The sequence below is a fragment of the Salvelinus namaycush genome, chromosome 9 (assembly GCF_016432855.1).
Source record: "Salvelinus namaycush isolate Seneca chromosome 9, SaNama_1.0, whole genome shotgun sequence".
NCBI lineage: Eukaryota > Metazoa > Chordata > Actinopteri > Salmoniformes > Salmonidae > Salvelinus > Salvelinus namaycush.
This window is the reverse complement of record NC_052315.1, coordinates 22,434,242-22,453,709: the sequence shown is the minus strand read 5'-3', so window position 1 is coordinate 22,453,709 and position 19,468 is coordinate 22,434,242. Positions and strand designations below refer to the sequence as shown.

The 19,468-nt window shown below is 39.7% G+C and overlaps 1 protein-coding gene across 2 annotated transcripts; it reads right to left on the bottom strand.

The window, feature by feature from the left end:
• Positions 1 to 1,956: 1,956 nt before the first annotated feature.
• On the bottom strand, positions 1,957 to 19,239 carry LOC120053832 (casein kinase II subunit alpha'). 2 transcript variants are annotated; one of them, XM_039001094.1, is made up of 12 exons: positions 18,255 to 19,239; positions 7,350 to 7,461; positions 6,986 to 7,087; positions 6,122 to 6,172; positions 5,769 to 5,828; positions 5,547 to 5,630; positions 5,064 to 5,174; positions 4,801 to 4,902; positions 4,421 to 4,521; positions 2,847 to 2,995; positions 2,658 to 2,740; positions 1,957 to 2,496 (listed from the first exon to the last, which is right to left on the bottom strand). In XM_039001094.1, the coding sequence occupies exons 1-11, from the start codon at positions 18,356 to 18,358 to the stop codon at positions 2,664 to 2,666; spliced, it is 1,053 nt and encodes a 350-aa protein (XP_038857022.1). In that variant the 5' UTR covers positions 18,359 to 19,239; the 3' UTR covers positions 1,957 to 2,496; positions 2,658 to 2,663. The 2 variants fall into 2 exon arrangements, with proteins under 2 accessions (XP_038857022.1, XP_038857023.1); XM_039001095.1 differs by lacking the exon at positions 6,122 to 6,172.
• Between the last annotated feature and the right edge of the window lie 229 nt (positions 19,240 to 19,468).

Sequence of the window (19,468 nt, the reverse complement as noted above, 5' to 3'; positions counted from 1 at the left end):
CGTTGGGCCAGTAACGGAAAGGTTGCTGGATCAAATCCCAAAGCTGACAAGGTATAAATCTGTCATTATGCCCCTGAACAAGGCAGTTAACCCACTGTTCCTAGGCCGTCATTGTAAATAATAGTTTGTTCTTAACTGACTTTCCTTGTTAAAACTTCTCTGGGATATGTGGGACGGTAGCGTCCCACTTGGCCAAAAGCCAGAAAAAATGTAGCGCGCCAAATTCAAATATATTATTATAAAAATCAATCTTTCATGAAATCACACATGAAAGACACCAAATTAAAGCTACACATGTTGTGAATCCAGCCAACATGTCGGATTTCAAAAAGGATTTAAAGCATAAGATGCTATTATCTGATGATAGCACAACAGTAAACAAAGAGAGTGTAGCATATTTCAACCCTGCAGGCTATAAGGGATTTGCGTCAATTCAAATCTGGTATCAGGACAAAATGTGATTCAGAGTCACCGAATATACTTTAAGTATTTTTATTAAACTCAAGCGATAAATGGTAAATACAATTTTCGTATATACGGGTTCTCTGTATCACCTCGCAGGGCAGAACAGAGAACTGGCAGGATGTAAGTAAACAGCTGTTCTTATACTGTGATAGACGTAGTTCCAACCCGTCTTTTGGCCTATCACAGTAGAGGCTGAGCGTGGTTTAAACTTGCTCAGCCCATCGCCGGCGCTCAGGCTAGTCCCAGCCTCTTGGCGCTCCTTGGTGTCCGGCGCTGTTGCTGTGTAGATTACGCTCCCACACCCTGGAGACTGAGGTCAGACAGTTCTGTAACATTGTTTGAGCTATTTGCACCTGCATAGAAAGCATACTGTTCTCGCTCAAGGTTAACCACAGCTTCTCAGCACACTATCTGGGGCACAATGTTACTTTCAGCACACACACACAGACACCCAGGCTAACAGTTGCTAATATTATATCCCATGTGATATAGCATTCGGTTATAGTGCAATAAACACAGATCCTCACAAGGCGCAACACAAAACGCAGAAATAAAATATAAATCATGCCTTACCTTTGACGAGCTTCTTTTGTTGGCACTCCAATATGTCCCATAAACATCACAAATGGTCCTTTTGTTCGATTAATTCCGCCCATATATATCCAAAATGTCCATTTATTTGGCGCGTTTGATCCAGAAAAAAACAGCTTCCAATTTGCGCAACGTCACTACAAAATATCTCAAAAGTTAACGGTAAACTTTGCCAAAACATTTCAAACTACTTTTGTAATACAACTTTAGGTATTTTTAAACGTTAATAATCGATCAAATTGAAGACGGGTCTATCTGTTTTCAATACAGGAGGACAACAAACTAACGCTACTTTTCTAGTCTTGCGCAACTCTCAAACAGTAGACATAACGTTACTCTAATTCAAGATGGCCGTACTTCTTCATTGCACAAAGGAATAACCTCAACCAATTTCCAAAGACTGGTGACATCCAGTGGAAGCGGTAGGAACTGCAAAGAAGTCCATTAGAAATCTAGTATCCCAATGAAACCTCATTGAACACAGAATTCTGAATGGTTAGTCCTCTGGGTTTTGCCTGCTACATAAGTTCTGTTATACTCACAGACATGATTCAAACAGTTTTAGAAACTTCAGAGTGTTTTCTATCCAAATCTACTAATAATATGCATATCTTATATTCTGGGGATGAGTAGAAGGAAGTTGAAATTGGGCACGCTATTTATCCAAAAGTGAAAATGCTGCCCCCTATCCCGAAGAAGTTTTAAACAAAGGTTAAATAAAAAACAAAGGTCGGCAGTGTGCAGCTGTCCTATCGCCTCTGACCACAGAACTGTGGCAGTCATTTTCTTTTAATTTCCTGACAATTCTACATGTTGTTAAACCAGCGTTCGTCAAACACCCAGCAGGTGATCTACTGCTCATGGCAAATACATTTCACAAAAATCACACAAACACATCAATCTAAATAAAAATCATTTATTTTCATTAATATTATTATCATCATTCTACCTAGAGCAGAGAAAAGGTCCACCATGCCACTTCAGTACTACAGTGTGTGGAGGCTGAGCTCAAGTCTGCCGAGGGGCTGAATACTGAAGACAGACGGACAGACAGACCGAGGGAGGGAAGGCGGGGGGCAGGCTCACGCTCCTTTTCATTCTTCATGCTTAGTTTAACGAGGGGGGGGGGGGGGGATAATGACAGGAAAGTATCCTTTTTTTCTAGTCTTTGAAACTTTCTGTTTACCTAATGATAAGAGGAAGGGGGGCAGGGGCAGAGGTGAGATATCAAGCTCATTGGTCTGGCTGCTTCACATGTAACTGGGGCAAACCAACCATAGACTGACACAGAGGAGGGTGTGAGTGTGTTCATGTATGTGTGTGTGTGCCCGTATGAACATCTGAGTATTACTGGTCGGCGGTGCTTTGATCCATTGTCACTGTACACTTGAAGAGGTTTCTGCCACAAAGGGGTCAAAATTTGAGGTAACAAATGTTCTTCTGAAAGACAAAAAGGGAAGAGAAATGATACTGTTGATGCTTATTTATCTTAAGAAATGTAAAAGTGATTTTATTAAAAATATTTAAATTTTACATTTCTCTCAGACCAAAAGAATGTCAAAATGTACAATAAGACCAGTGTTGGTGTTTCTCTCACTCACCTGCTTTCATCGAGCTGTAGAGGATCCACTGGACACCATATTGCCATCCGCATTAGAGAGAGACTGTTCCTTCAGCACAGGATCTGTGTAGAAGAGTCATCATGTTAAAGATCATATCCTCAATGCCATAATAACCGGCAATTTACAACAGAGGTAGTCAACAGGAATCGTTCAGGTTGTATTACTCACAGAAGTAGGGGTGCTCCATGGCCTCTGTGGCCGTCAGTCTCTGCTGGTGGTCGTAGCGCAGCAGCTTATCCAGCAGGTCCAGAGCCTCGGGGCTCACTAGGTGCTGGTTGTCTGTCTGGACAAACTGCTCCCAACGTTTCCGTGTCTGCCTGAGGGGGGAGACAGAGAGCTAACTTACCCTAGGCTGTCACTTCAATACAACAGTATTATCACCTGGGAAAGAATGTTTCCTTTTCTGGATCTATAAGGCCACTGTCTGATAAAGATGGTCTAAATCTATAGGGATTCATCTAGCGTAGAATTTGTACTTGTGTGGAACTGACCCATCTCTATAGTCTACACTCAGTTAAGTTAAATACAGTGCCTTCAGAAAGTATTCACACAACTAGACTTTTTGCATATTTTGTTGTGTTATAGCCTGAACTAAAAATAACAAAAATGGAATTATGTTCTTAAGACATTTGTACAAATTAATTAAAAATGAAAACCTGAAATGTCTTGATTGAATAAATATTCCACCCCTTTGTTATGGCAAGCCTAAATAACTTCAGGAGTAAAAATCTGCTGAAAAAGTCACATAATAAGTCGCATAAACTCACTGAGGATGGATCGACAACAATGTAGTTACACAATACTAACCTAAATAACAGAGTGAAAAGGAAGCCTGTTCATAAAACAAATATTCTAAAACATGCTTCCTGTTTGCAATAAGGCAGTAAAGTAAAACTGCAAAAAACGTGGCAAAAATGTACTTTATGTCCTGAATATTAAGAATTATGTTTGGAGAAAATCCAACACATCACTGAGTAACACTTTTCATATTTTCAAGCATGGTGGTGTCTGCATCATGTTATGGGTATGCTTATCATCAGCAAGGACTAGGAAGTAAAAAAAAAAAAAAATTAAATGGAATAGAGCTAAGCACTGGCAAACCCCTGCAGGAAAATCTGGTTCAGTCTGCTTTCCAACAGACACTGGGAGACAAATGAACAGGTAATTATAATTTTAGGTTATTACCTTTCAACAGATAATAACCTAAAACACAAGGCCAAATATACACTGGAGTTGCTTACCAAGATGACATTGAATGTTCCTGTGTGGCTTAGTTACAGTTTTGATTTAAAAAATTGTCTTGAAAATATTAGCGACTTGAAAATTACTTTATTGCAATGATCAACAACCAATTTGACAGAGCTTGAAGAATAAAACAATTTTAAAAATGTGCAAATATTGTACAATACAGGTATGCAAAGCTCTTAAAGACTAACCCAGAAAGACTCACTGCTGTAATCACTGCAAAAGGTGATTCTAACATGTATTGACTTAGGGGTGTGAATACTTATGTTAATTCGATATTTATGTTTTTAATTTTCAATAAATTTGCTAACATTTATAAAAACTTGTTTTCACTTTATCATTATGTGGTATTGTGTGTAGATGGGTGAGAATTTTATTTTATTTAGTCCATTTTGAATTCAGGCTGTAATATAACAAAATGTGGAATAAGTCAAGGGGTAGGAATACTTTCTGAAGGTACTGTACATGTCTCAATGGCACTCCCTGTTGGTACTCACTGGCCAAGAAGGTCCTTGAAGCGTGGGTCCAGTTCAATGTGGTATTTGCGCAAGTAACCAAAAAGCTCATCTGTCCCCAGGACTTTGGCAATTCGGACCAGCTGAAATCAGAACAGTGTCAATTTTACATATGTGTTTGTTTGTTTTAGGGAATATTTGTTCATGTACAATCTAATTTGGTAAGTACATGTTATCATCAGGTAGTGAATGTGTTATCTGCTCTAATAGATTGTAGCAGTCAGTGTTATCATATTATGAGAGGTCTAGATGAGACAAGTAAGTAGTTATAAAGGGTGGAATAAGATGGGTTGTAGTGAGATTAAAGGAAGTTCGGTAGTGACAACAGAAAGGGTCAGTTCATTGGTAAATGAATTGGATACCTGGTCATAATTGTCCTGACCATGGAAGAAGGGCTCTTTCTGGAAGATCATACTGGCCAGCATGCAGCCCAGACTCCACATGTCCAAACTATAGTCATACATCTGACAGGAAACCACAAAGGGCATCAGTTACGGTTATACATCAATACACAAACAGCTACCAATTACAATTAAATTGGTACACAATAACACTGGAGCACTATTCATTTACAGGATGACCTTGTGTCAGTGTGTGTGTTTGCTTGCATGTGCTGGGGATTTACCTGGTAATCCACCAGTAACTCAGGTCCCTTAAAGTAGCGAGATGCTACTCGGACATTGTATTCCTGTGCAGGATGGTAGAATTCTGCAAGGCCCCAGTCTATCAGGCGTAGCTGCAGCACAAAAACACAAACCACATAGTGTTAGAATAGAAACCACACTGAAAATGTGGCACACAAGGGATATTGCTGCTGCTACTAAAAAAGTTTTGATGTCCTGTATGTGCCCTGATGCCATCTGGTGGCAATGAGAATACTGTATTTGACAAAGACTAAAAGAGTTATAAACTGCCATTCAATATTGCCGAAGAAATAACTGAAGTCACTTCAGACAAATCTCTGACAATTTATGTAAGCTTTGTAGACTTCACAAACAGCTTGAGCAGAGCCAAAAAACTTTTGGACAAGACACATAACATCATCTGACTCCGAGATTACCAAGGTTCTACACAACTAAGGTTGAAAAAGGTTAAGAGCTCCCCCTACCTTCCTCATCTGGTGGTCAATCATCACATTGTGGGGCTTGACGTCACGGTGCATAATACCCATACTGTGACAGTAGTCCAGAGCCTAAAAACACAAAAACCCAAATCATGTCAGAGGCAGCAAAATAATGACTAGACACCACAAACTAATCCCACAGTTCGGAAGGTAAGGTAGGACTGGGAGTGCATGTGAAAACACACAGGGTAAAACTGCAAGGCTCACCTTTAGTAGTTCATACATGTAAAAACGTATATCAAAATCTGTTAACTTCTGGTAGAGCTCCTGGGGAGAGAAGAAAAGTTTCAGATTTAATTTGCAGAAAGCAAGTATGTGATGCATGCATCCATGATGCAACACACACTGTTTAACTAAACACCTTCAACCAACCATACAGACACACAGAAACACATTGGGTGCAACATTCTCTGGACAATGCAATGCTAAGTCATGGCTACCAACACGGTATTTGAAACTAATAAGCTATATAAGCCTTATTGGATAACATGACCAAGTTTCCACACTCATGACACTATCCCAAACCAGTAAAACCCCATGCCTAGAGGGAATGGTTCTACCTTAAAATCTGTGTTATTGATGCATTCAAAGACAAGAGCAGGCGTTCGGGACTGCAGAGAGATGAGAGAGAGAAAGAGATGAGACAGAACACAGGGGGGGGGGGGGGGGGGATCAGAGAAACGTGGAAATATTCCAATCTCATTGATAAATCAAACATTAAAAATGACATCAGGCTATGAGCCATATTTACTGGAAAGAAAAGGTAGAGCACACATCATTGTGCAGTGGCTTAACACCCTTAACACCCATCACACACAGCAGAAGCACATCAACACAGATAAAGCATGAAATAATATAATAACAAGGCATCACATCCCAATTTTGTCCCAGCTGCTATTGAAATCATGTGTTTCGTAATTAAAGATAAAGCCATGTTAATATTAGCCTTATTAATTCCCATGATCAAAATTCCCATTTCTGTTATTGTAGGTGGCAGCATAGTGAACATGTGATGAAGAAAATATATCTCCCTTGCATCAATAAACATTCTCAAAATAACCCGGCCAAAATGTGAGAAAGACTGAGTCCTGTTTCGCCTGCTTCTAGATCATTAGTCAGTTAATTTAGTTAGTTTAAGACTTCATATGTGAGTAAGACGACTAGTTTGCAGAACTTTCAAACAGTCAAGTGAACTCCCCTAAAAGAATATCAAACACGTTCACAATCTGTAAAGTTAATTGTGCTGATATTATAAAGTGTAAGAATGCTAATTCAACAGCCATTATATGTATAGGAACATTCACAAAATGAATTCACAATATAAACAAACAAATCTGATCTTTGAAGGGGTAAGGAAGTGGCCAGGTAATCAGGTGACTAAGAACTAGCCCAGGGCTAGAAGAAAGCAGAGCTGTAAGACATACCACAGGGTCTTTCACTGTGTCCACCAATCGGATGATGTTGGTTCCCCCTCGCAGATTCTCCAGGATCTTGATTTCCCGCTTGATTTTCTTTTTCTTGACAGGCTAATCAGGGTCATAATAACAGAGACATACAATCAGACCAGGATGTAGCCTAAACGTTTGACCATGCAGGATGTAACTTCATTTATAACAACATATAGCCTAACTGTAATGGTGACAGCATCATCCAGGTATCCACCTTACCTAGATACTTAGATGTTTTCCTGGTTGATTCTTACTTAGACTTGGAGTTTAAAGAAAACAGACCACAAATCCACGTCTACTGGGGCATACAGACAAACAAAGCAGCCCGTGAACAACTTACCTTGAGGATCTTGACCACCACCTTCTCATTGTTGTTGATGTTGATGGCCTCAAAGACCTCACTGTACTTCCCCCTGCCGAGCTTCCGCACCAACTGGTAGTCTTCCTGGTTACTAGATGAGCGAGAATAAGGGAACAGATACAGAAAGTATTCATACTCCTTGACTTATTGCACATTTTGTTGTGTCCCCCTCACCCATGTACACACACACCCCATAATGACAAAGTGAAAACATGTTTAAAAATGTTTTTGCAAAATAGTTGAAAATGAAATACAGACACAGTGGATTCGGAAAGTATTCAACATTTTGTTACGTTACAGCCTTATTCTAAAATGTATTAAATAGTTTTTCCCCCCTCAATCTACATACAATACCACGTAAATGCTAATTTATTTAAAAAACAAAACTGAAATATCACATTTACATAAGTATTCAGAACCTTTACTTTGGCAGCGATTATAGCATTGAGTCTTCTTAAGTATGAAGCTACAAGATTGGCACACCTGTATTTGGGGAGTTTCTCTCATTCTTCTCTGCAGACCCTCTCAAGCTCTGTCAGGTTGGATGGGGAACGTAGCTGCACAGCTATTTTCAGGTCTCTCAAGATATTTGTTGTCTTGGCTGTGTGCTAAGGGCGTTGTCCTGTTTGAAGGTGAACCTTCACCCCAGTCTGAGGTCTTGAGCTCTCTGGAGCATACCCTCAGCATGATGCTGCCACCACCATGCTTCACCGTTTCCTCCAGACGTGACACTTGGCATTCAGACCAAAGAATTCAATCTTGGTTTCATCAGACAGAAGAATCTTGTTTTTCATGGTATGAGAGTCGTTTATGTGTCTTTTGGCAAACTCCAAGCGGGCTGTCATGTGCCTTTTACTGAGGAGTGGCTTCCGTCTGGCCACTCTACCATAAAGGCCTGATTGATGGAGTAATGCAGAGATGGTTTCCCTTCTGGAAGGTTCTCCCATCTCCACAGAGGAACTCTAGAGCTCTGTCAGAGTGACCATCGGGTTGCTTGACCAAGGCCCTTCTCCCCCGATTGCTCAGTTTGGCCAGGGGCCAGCTCTACAAGGGTTCTTGGTGGTTCCAAACGTCTTTCATTTAAGAAGGATGGGAGCCACTGTGTTCTTGGGGACCTTCAAAGCTGCATAATTTTGTTGGTACCTTTCCCCAGAACTGTGCCTTGACACAATCCTGTCTCAGAGCTCCACAATTACTTTGACCTCATGGCTTGGTTGTTGCTCTGACATGCACTGTCAACTATGAGACCTTATATAGACTGGTGTGTGCCTTTCCAAATCATATCCAATCAATCAATACACCACAGGTGTACTCCAATCAAGTTGTAGAAACATCTCAAGGATGATCAATGGAAACAGGATGCACCTGAGCATCATTTCGAGTCTCATAGCAAAGGGTCTGAATACTTATGTAAATAAGGTATTTCTATTTTTTGTTTGTAATAAATTTACAAACATTTCTAAAAACCCGTTTTCGCTTTGTCATTATGGGGTATTAGTGAGTCTTGCTGGCTATGTCTCTAAGACCTTTCCACACCTGGATTACGCAACATTTGTCCATTATTCTTTTCAAAATTATTCAAGCTCTGTCAAATTGGTTGTTGATCATTGCTAGACAACCATTTTCAGGTCTTGCAATAGATTTTCAAGTAGATTTAAGTCCAAACTGTAACTTGGCCACTTAGGAACCGTCATGGTATTCTTGGTAAGCAACTCCAGTGTAGATTTGGCTTTGTGTTTTAGGTTATTGTCTTGCTGAAAGGGGAATTAATCTCCCAGTGTCTGGTGGAAGGCAGACTAAACCAGGTTTTCCTCCAGGATTTTGCCTGTGCTTAGCTCCATTCCATTTACTTTTTATCCTGAAAGTCTCCCGTCTTTAACAATTACTAGCATACCCATAACATGATGCAGCCACCACTATACTTGAAAATATGGAGGGTGGTACTCAGTAATGTGTTGTATTGGATTTGCCCCAAACATAACACGTTGTATTCAGGACAAAGTTAATTGCTTTTTGTAGTATTACTTTAGTACCTTGTTCCAAACAGGATGTATGTTTTGGAATATTTGTATTCTGTACAGGTGTCCTTCTTTTCATTCTTTCAAATAGGTTAGTATTGTAGGGTAACTACAATGTTGTCGATCCATCCTCAGTTCTCTCCTATCAAAGCCATTAAACTCTGTAACTGTTTTAAACTCATGGGGAAATTCCTGGGCGGTTTCCTTCCTCTCCTGCAACTTCATTAGGAAGGACGCCTGTATCATTGTAGTGACTGGGTGTATTGATACACTACCCAAAGTGTAATTCATTAACTTCCCTATGCTCAAAGGGATATATTCAATGTCTGCTTTTTTTACCTTCTTTGTGATGGGGGGGGGGGGGGGGGGGGAACTAGTCTTGTGGTTGTATATGTGTTTGAAATTCACTGCTCGACTGAGGACCTTACGGATAATTGTATGTGTGGGGTACAGAGATGGGGTAGTCATTCAAAATATATATTTTATTGTTAGACATAAAATACTGTAAAAACACTAGTAAATCAGCTCCAAGTTATTTTAATTTTGGAAATCTGTTCCAAAGTATTCTCACGCAAATTAGATTTGTGTGAGTTTGTGTCAAGAACTGCAACGCTGCTAGGTTTTTCACACCTAAAAGTTCTGTGTGTATCAAGAATGGTCCACCACACAAAGGACATCCAGCCAACTTGACAACTGTGGGAAGCATTGGAGTCAACATGGGACAGCATCCCTGTGGAACGCTTTCAACACCTTGTAGAGTCCATGCGCAATGAAATAAGGCTGTTCTGGGGGCAAAAGGTTGGGGTGCAACTCAATATTAGCAAGGTGTTCCTAATGTTTTGTAAACTCAGTATATGTGATCGTATACAAATGCAAGCCAGGGAGGAAATTGTGTTTTAGTCAAATATATCTGTTTGGACTTAAGTATTGCGGTCAATTTTCAGTCTACAAATTATTTGTAATCATGTTCTGGCCCCCTGACCATCCGCTCAAGAAAATAAATTGTGTCGAGGCTGAATCTAGTTGATGATCCTTGGCCCAAAATCATTGCACACAGCACAGAAGAAGCCAAAAAGACAACATGAGAACAAGTGGGCATAAACGCTCATAAAATAAATAAAAAAAGACCAAACATTTAATAAAATTGATTCTTGCGATACAGGCATTTGGAATATCACACAAAAACATACATTTTAATTAATTCGACATATCACCCAGCCCTAACTCAAAACATATCTGCAGAAAGAATGGGGTGTCAGCTAGGACCTGGCACCTTGAGTTTGAACAAATCTATTTTGGTTATTGAACTACAGTAAGTAAAGTGGATTTTACAACTGAGAAACGGAATTACGATAACGGAATTACATCATGGGTCCATGATCAGTACTACACAGAAATGCATAACTATTGATATGAATGTCATTCTCCTCATGTTTCACTGTATTGTACTGTCCTACTGTACTGGACTGTACTCTGTGCTCTACTCACTGTACAATACTGCAGGGGTTCCCAAACTTTTTCACTCAGGTCCCCCCTTCCAGGACTGGGGAACATCCCGCACAGGATGATATGAGGAAATGTAGTCTATTTCAGAATTACAAAATAGCATACTCAGATGTCCTGATCTGGCTATGCCAAATGGCTGTGGGCTACACTAGTTCATTCAGCAGACAAGATTTGCTTTGAATTCCATGGCATAATTTTATAGTATGAAGAATACAATTGAACAAAGCTGAATAAAAAGGATATTTCCTCCAAACGATTTGAGGGAGTGCGCGCACATTCTGTGCTCAGCGGTTAACAAAGAAATAGGTATTTCTATTAGGGATGCACAATATATCAGTGAACATATTCTAATAAAAATGCCAACATCGGTATCGGCCGATATGTGCAAAACCGATGTCAAACCTGACATGCATACCTATATAACGTAGGTACATGATGTAATGACGCCACTTAAAATGTTGCGCTACACGTGCAACACAGAATTCCTAACATAGGAGGATCGAGCAGTCATTTGAAAGAGTAAGAACATTTCAGCGAGACAACGCAAAGGAGAAATCCATTAAAGCCAAGACAATGGAATTAATTGCCCTTGAAAATCAACCGTTCTCTGTTACATAGTAATAGCGTCACTGCTATTAGCTTCACGACATACATACTATGGAACGCCGTTTGGGTCTTTGCGTGTCAAAAAAGATACAGTAGCACTGTCAAAGCTGTACAAAAAAGTCTGCAAACGAGCAAACACCGGCCACGAACGATGTGTTTACAATACCGCGTTGGTAATAAAGCATCACATGTTCAACCGCAACTTCTGGGGTATCTAGCTTTAGCTTGGCACCTAGCTAGCACCATTACAACCAGCCTGAAAACAATGACCAGTAGAAACTGCAGTCATTTTCATTATTCTTAGCAATGATTTAGAAATCCTTGTGGTTGCAGGCAGCCTAGTGGTTAGAGCGTTGGTATCCGAAAGGTTGCAAGATCAAATCCCACTGTTCCTAGGCCGTCATTGAAAATAAGAATGTATTCTTAACTGACTTGCCTAGTTAAATAAAAGGTAAAATAAATTTGAAAAAGTAATAACTAAGTTGCAACTTGTTGTTTGCCTATTGAAAATAAACTTCAGTTCATGAAAATAAATAGCTAGCCAGCAATTTAACCCTGTTGCCCAAAGCTAAAGTTATAAGCAGCCAGCTAGCTTCATCTGGCTAGTGAAGCTCGACCGGACCGGGTTATGTGTTGTGAAGGTAGCCACAATAAGGATTAGGCACAATAAAGGAATTTGCGGTTTGCCTTCAAAATAAAATGGGTCTGACCACCATTAATCAAATAAGAACGGTTTTATAAATTAGGGTTGTTTTAGATGACGACACCTAGATTATGACGTTTTGCTATGTTTTTGGAGAAGAACATTGTTTGCATCCATGAACAAGGAGGTCTTGAGATTTTAGATTTAAATACTCTAAATAATACTTTTAAAATAAATTGGATTCTGAAGTATGTTAAGAACCAGAACAGTATTTGGAATATCTTCCCTAAGTATTTATTTGACTCTGTTGGTGGTTTAGAATTTTTGCTTCGATGTAATTTTGATATTGATAAAATCCCAGTAAAGTTGGCCAAATTCCATAAACAGGCAATTTTACCTTAGATGTTAGCGTATAAACACAATTTTTCCCCTCACAGATACTTTTTATGGAACAACAAAGATATACGATTTAAAAATAAGTCTCTTTTTTTCCCGTAACTGGTTTGAGAATAAAATTATTTTGGTTGGTCAGTTACTGAATAAGAATGGGAATCTACTCTCATATGGGGAATTTCTTGATAAATTTAAAATTCCAATAACCCCCAAAGAATATGCAATTGTTTTTGATGCGATTCCAGGGGTGGTTGTATCTCTTTTAAATTCCTCTGTGGTTGATGTAAATAACATAATATATTTTCATGTAAATCTATTCATTGGCAATATTAACATCAATGATAAATGTAGTAATAAACAGATTCGGAATATTGTTTGTGATACTACAATTCCCTCAGCAAGATTCTTTTGGTCAAATATCTATGGTGATATACAATGGGAAATATTGTATCAGTAACAAAGTAAAGGAAGTTTCATTTAAAATGTTACATAGAATTTATCCTGTGAAACATGTTTTGGAAAGATTCAAGCTGAATATTGAATATAACTGTGATTTCTGTGGAATGGAGAAGGAGACCATTTAACATTTGTTTTTTGCCTGTATTTATAGTAGAATGTTTTTGATTGACATAGAGAATTTTGTTACAACAAAAATAGGACCGGTTGTACTATTTAATGGTTTTGATATGATTTATTTTAGAAATTCTGACATAGATAAGATGTAGTATATTTAATTAAATTGCTAATAATACTAGGTAAATGTCACATTCACAAATGCAAATGGTCTAATTCAAAACCTAACTTTTTTCACTTTATAAATGAGTTTAAACAATATGGCACCACTTTAACTAAAATTAAAAACAAAAAGGCAATTAAAACTTGTTGTATTATTAATGAATATGATTTGTTTATTTAGGATTCCTGGCAATGTAAATAGTTTGTTTGTATGCTTGTTTGCATGTGACTATTCATCTTTTGTTTGTTGATATTTGTTAATAAAAAATAAAAATATATAAATAAATAAAAATAATAATTTAAAAAAATGGTTTGCATCCATGAGCTAGCTAGCTTTTTTTTAATGACCAGCACTGTAAGTGCGTGAGACAACTTTACAAGCATCATAGCATACGTATCGATGAATCTTGTGACGAGTGATAGTGTAATCAATGTGTAATAACTACGTGAAAAATGATGAACGCGTTAAATTATTATGTGACGTGCAGTCAAATTCAGGTCCTGATTGGTCAACAGGCTTATTTGACATGTCAAATAGTGTTATTTGACACGCAAAGACCCAAACGGCGTTCCATATAAATCCTGGTTGAGAATGAAATGACTGAACAATGAACAACGAAACAGCACAGCAAGTAAGTGAAAGAAATAGGTTGATTGTTTTACTGGTAATGGGGACATACGTAAATGCCAAAAAACTAACTTTTTGGTCAGTATGGTTTGTGTGTAACCTTTATTTAACTAGGCAAGTCAGTTAAGAACAAATTCTTATTTACAATGATGGCCTACCCCGGCCAAACCCGGACGACACTGGGCCAATTGTGCACCGCTCTATAGGACTCCCAATCACGGCCGGATGTGATACAGCCAGGATTCGAACCAGGGACTGTAGTGACGCCTCTTGCACTGAGATGCAGTGCCTTAGACCGCTGCGTCCGTGTGTGTGTTAACTATTTAACTGTACTAGAATTCTTAAAATGCCGCTAAAATTTTAAATATCGGTATCGGGGGTTTTTTGGCAAGGAAAATATCGGATATCGGCCAAAAATGTAATATTGGTCCATCACTAATTCCTATATGATTAATTTAGAGTTAATATAACTTTAGTTGTTCCACAAACATTGGGCTATGTTTTTATTTTTGATGCGACTAATGAGGATTTGAAAAAAAGTCCCTTTGAAAGGCATGAGCTCTGCTTAGTTTTTTGCACAGGCTGTACACACGATATCAGTCACTCATTCACATTTTGACAAGCACTTGATAATGCCTAGAATTTAACGGCGGCATCCCGTTTGTGTGCAGTAATGCACCCTAAAAGAATCCATGCCGTTTGCAGCCAGTGGCCGTTGTGCCCTTCTCCCTGAGTGCTGCACGCTCCAACACATGATCGGGTCTTTCTCACAGGCCACAAGTGAAAACAGACACATCGGGGACGCAACTGCGCGTGTCCTTATCCAATTCCGAGGTGCATATTGAAGATATTGGAAGAACTGTCCACATTTACTTTTCGTCAGCCAACAAGATGAGTAGGCCTAACGAACAGCAAAAGCACTAGCCTATGTCAACCTACTATCCCCCATAGTACAAAGGTCAACCTATTCTACTCTGTGCGAGAAATAAATATTCCAAACATAGTATGGGACAGTTGTGGAATGCGATGTATTCATTTGGAATCTAACCACTAGCATCAAAAAAAACTTTTACGCAATGTGGCTTACGCAACAGATCAGAACATTTAGCTTAAAATGTTGATAAACTATTAGGCTATATCTTCACATTATAAGCGCAGCAATGCGCACATGGTAGTAGGCTATAAACGCAAATGTTCCATTAGCAGGAAAAAACATAAAAAGTGACTGCAAATGTAATTATGCATGTAATGCTTTTATTATAAAGGTGCATTTTTATGGTGAAAATGATCTTCCCCAAATTTGAAACTCACGTGCCGCTCATGTATTCCAGTTAATCTGCTTTACAAGGCGTGTTGAGCCTAATGTGCTTAATTTTAAGAAGTTATTTGGCCACTTTAGATGTGATACAAAGCTTATTAAAACATAGGCCTATGGGCTAGGCTACATGGGGTGTGCGACTATTATTCGAAAAAGTAGCAAGAAAAGGCTTTGTTTCTTATGCTGGGCATCATTCACAAGTGATAAGCAATATTGTCACCCATAATCTTTATTTAATTTTGTATTTACATATACTAAATAATATATATGTGTGAATGGAGGACGCTTTTCCCTGTGGTTCATTTTCATGCAAGCCAGGTAGGTTATACTGCTGTTGTAAATATAAGCAATGTGCTTAATGTTAGGAAAGTTAAGAAATACACAGAGTAGGCCTAGCCTGTAGAAAGCAAATCCTCCTCTTTGTAGTAGAGGCCATTACTCTGTTTTCTTGCACAATTGCATAGCCTATTGAAATGTTGCGCAACATGAGCTCATGGGCTCTGATTAAGTATTTGATTAGATTTTCAAAAAAACATTTGCATGGATGTCAAAGTGATTAGAGTGACAATAGAGTGTTGAGTAACAGGCAGTTAGCAAGTTTGGTAGGCTACTAATGACCATCAGCAGCATCAGAGCTTGGAGAAGCCTAATTACCGTGACAGAACAGTCATGTGGAATTTGACTGCTTTCATGACTCGTGACTGCCGGTGTGGTGATAATACGGTCACTGCAACAGCCCTACTCATGGGTAGGTGTCAGTAAGAGCTGGAAGAAGTGACATTAACTGGATATTTAGAGAGAGAACGGCAGAGCGAGGGAGAGGTTATCCAGACTGTTAAAACAGTCTTGGTTTGACCACCAGACAACAGAAAGACAAAGAAAACTGCTAGGAGCTGAACCTTTATTTAACTAGACAAGTCAGTTAAGAACAAATTCTTATTTTCAATGACGGCCTAGGAACAGTGGGTTAACTGCCTTGTTCAGGGGCAGAATGACAGATTTTTACCTTGTCAGCTCGGGGATTTGATCTTGCAACCTTTCGGTTAGTAGTCCAACGCTCTAACCTGCGCGACTTATTTGGCAAATCTGTCCATAATTCTGTCCTCCTGATTCCTGCTTACAAGCAAAAACGAAATCAGGAAGTACCAGTGACTCGCTCAATACGGAAGTGGTCAGAAGACGCGAATGCTACGCTAGAGGACTGTTTTGCTAGCACAGACTGGAATATATTCCAGGATTCATCCAATGGCATTAAGGAGTATACCAGCTCAGTCGCCGGCTTCATCAATAAGTGCATCGACGATGTCGTCCTCACAGTGACCGTACGTACATATCCTAACCAGAAGCCATGGATCACAGGCAACATCCGCACCGAGTTAAAGGCTAGAGCTGTCGCTTTCAAGGAGCGGGACACTAATCCAGACACTTACGAGAAATGTCTCTATGCAATTTCTCACCGACAACGATGGGAGAGCCTATAGGGAGGAGGTCAGAGGCCTGACAGTGTGGTGCCAGGACAACAACCTGTCCCTCAACGCGAGCAAGACAAAGGAAATGATCGTGCACTACAGGAAAAAGAGGGCCGAACACACCCCCATTCACATTGACGGGGCTGTAGTGGAGCGGGTCGAGAGTTTCACATTCCTTGGTGTCCATATGACCAACAAACTATCATGGTCCAAACACACCAAGAAAGTTGTGGAGAAGGCACGACAATGCCTCTAGTCACCCAAGCCATAAACTGTTCTCTATGCAACCGCATGGCAAACGGTACCGGAGTGCCAAGTCTAGGTCCAAATGGCTCTTTAACAGCTTCTACCCCCAAGCCATAAGGCTGCTGAACAATTAATCAAGGGCATACCCCCCCACCCACTTTACCCCTACCTACATGTACAAATTACCTCAACTAACCTGTACCGCCACACATTGACTCGGTACCGGTATGCCATTATTGTTATTTTATTGTGGTATTTTATTTTTTTATTTTTTTTTACCTTAGTTTATTTTGTATATTATTTTTTTTATTTTGTAACTTAACTCCATTTTCTTAAAACTGCACTGTTGGTTAAGGGCTTGAAAGCATTTCACGGTAAGGTCTACACCTGTTGTATTCAGCACGTGACAAATAAAATTTGATTTTAACTTTCATTATCCTCCCTCCTTATGAGGGAGAGAAATTTGAAAATATCTTACAGATATGTGGGTTTTTGGTAACGGAATTTCAAGGCACAAGGCAATATTTCATAAACTTACAGAAGGTAAACAATTTCTCTAAAACTAAAGTGTTGATATTAGTTGGCAGGGGTCTTTATGTCAACATTGTGTTTTGATGTATTTCTGATACCCTTAAAGACTTTTTCTGGTAGATGAATTCTAAGACCCCCTTTCCATCTGTTTATCCAGAAAAATGTATCTATCTATGCCTTTAATTTCCCCAAAACATATTTAGCTTTCATTTGACACCCAATTTGATATGCTCCTACGAAGTTCACATGTTGCTTATGTGGAAATATCGAACAGTAGAAAATAGGAAGTAGCTATAGTAGTAAAATTCACAAGCGTCATTCGGTACTGCCTTGTCAGCGTCAACTAGGCCTGCTCGATCTCGCAGATTGATGACTTTCCCATCCCAATCAAGAGTGACATAACCATGCACGTTCCCGACAAAACTTTAGGTCTCCAAAAATACATATTATTCTCCAGAATAGGTCGTTTTCAAAATACGCCTTATTGATACTAATTTATTATTATGATATATAATATATCAATATTGCATCCGCCCACAAAGATCCAAAAGCAATCGAACAATATTATGGCCATTGGAACATAATCCAGTAAGTAGTAAAATATTGTGTCGGTGTTGTAGTAGCTGGACATCGCTGAGTATTTAGACATACAATAAAACAAAAGACAAATAGAATACACGTATCGACATCAACAGTGTTATCATACGGTTGATAAAGCATGTGCCAATAAAATACTAAATAGTGCATTATGATGTTTTAATATCTTGGTCTTGAATATCTAAACATCTCACCTCCAGCTAGGCACGTGGGCTTCATAGTCCCAATATTCCCTGCTCTTCAAAGTGTTGACATCGGCGTACACCCGAGATTTACTGCCGGCCGCAGGGCCGGGCATTGCGAGCACCGGAGCACCGTCTGTGTGGAGGATTCGATTGCCACAGAGCTCTTTTGCTGGCAACACAGACCACGGTCTCGCGCTGTCCGATTAGGAGGGGTCCTATTATCTGATATCTTCCCCACGAGAGATGACCACAGTGTGCTGCGAGCAGTTACCACTGAGCAGCGATCGTTGCACAGATTGCCAGAAGCAGCTAAACCGAATTGGGTACCAAGGTTGATGGGATGGAAAGGGGCCGTCAGATATAGCTAGTGTTAACTAAGACGGCTGGGAGGAGAATTAAAATTAAGTGTTGAGGTAGAAAGGAAAAATCACGAACTGGTACTATTTACGTAAAATAAGTTTAAACATTGTATTAAAACGGACCAAAACAGTGACTGAGATGCCAGGCTTTGGGGAGTTTATGAATGAAATTATTGCGGGTTAAAACCCCGAGGGCCTTAAATACCGAATCCGATGCAGGGATCCTACAAGAATAGTCTTGCGATGGCCCTCCCAAGTCAACAATCTTCCAGCGGTGTGGATGGATGTGATGAGGAGGAATTGAATGGGCAAGTTGGGGTTTACAGCTCACCCCTAGCTACTGGGTATTGCCTAGTAGCTACAGCCGGTTAGAGAGGGGGTGGAGTAGAAATCGATGTTGTTAGCTAGTATGCTAACGCAGAGAGAATTGCACCACCATTGAGCGCCGGTGCAGTGCACCCTCGCCGGGGCGCGTAGCATATGAAAGCGGAGGGAACACCGCTTCAAAATCCCTTGAAAAGCCTGTTGGAGGTCGGGTTTTGAGGCTTTCTTTTAGAAACGCCCCGGTCCTTATTCCGAACCGCAGGGAACCGGATTGCGATATAAGGCGCACCCGGAAACGAACATCATCTAGATACGCTTGTGGAATGGCCATATCAAAGACAGTACAGTATGAAGATAAGCTAAAAATGATTCTCCAATTCAAATCCCCGATAACACTTGTAGACGATGTCATGGCGACTTTGGCTAGCAAAGCTCAGGCGTAGAGACACGTTATACGGTCTAATGGTCGTCTCGCGCCAAGTGCACACAGTCGTATCAAAGACACTCTTTGATATAAAGACAAATATGAAACCGTTTCAG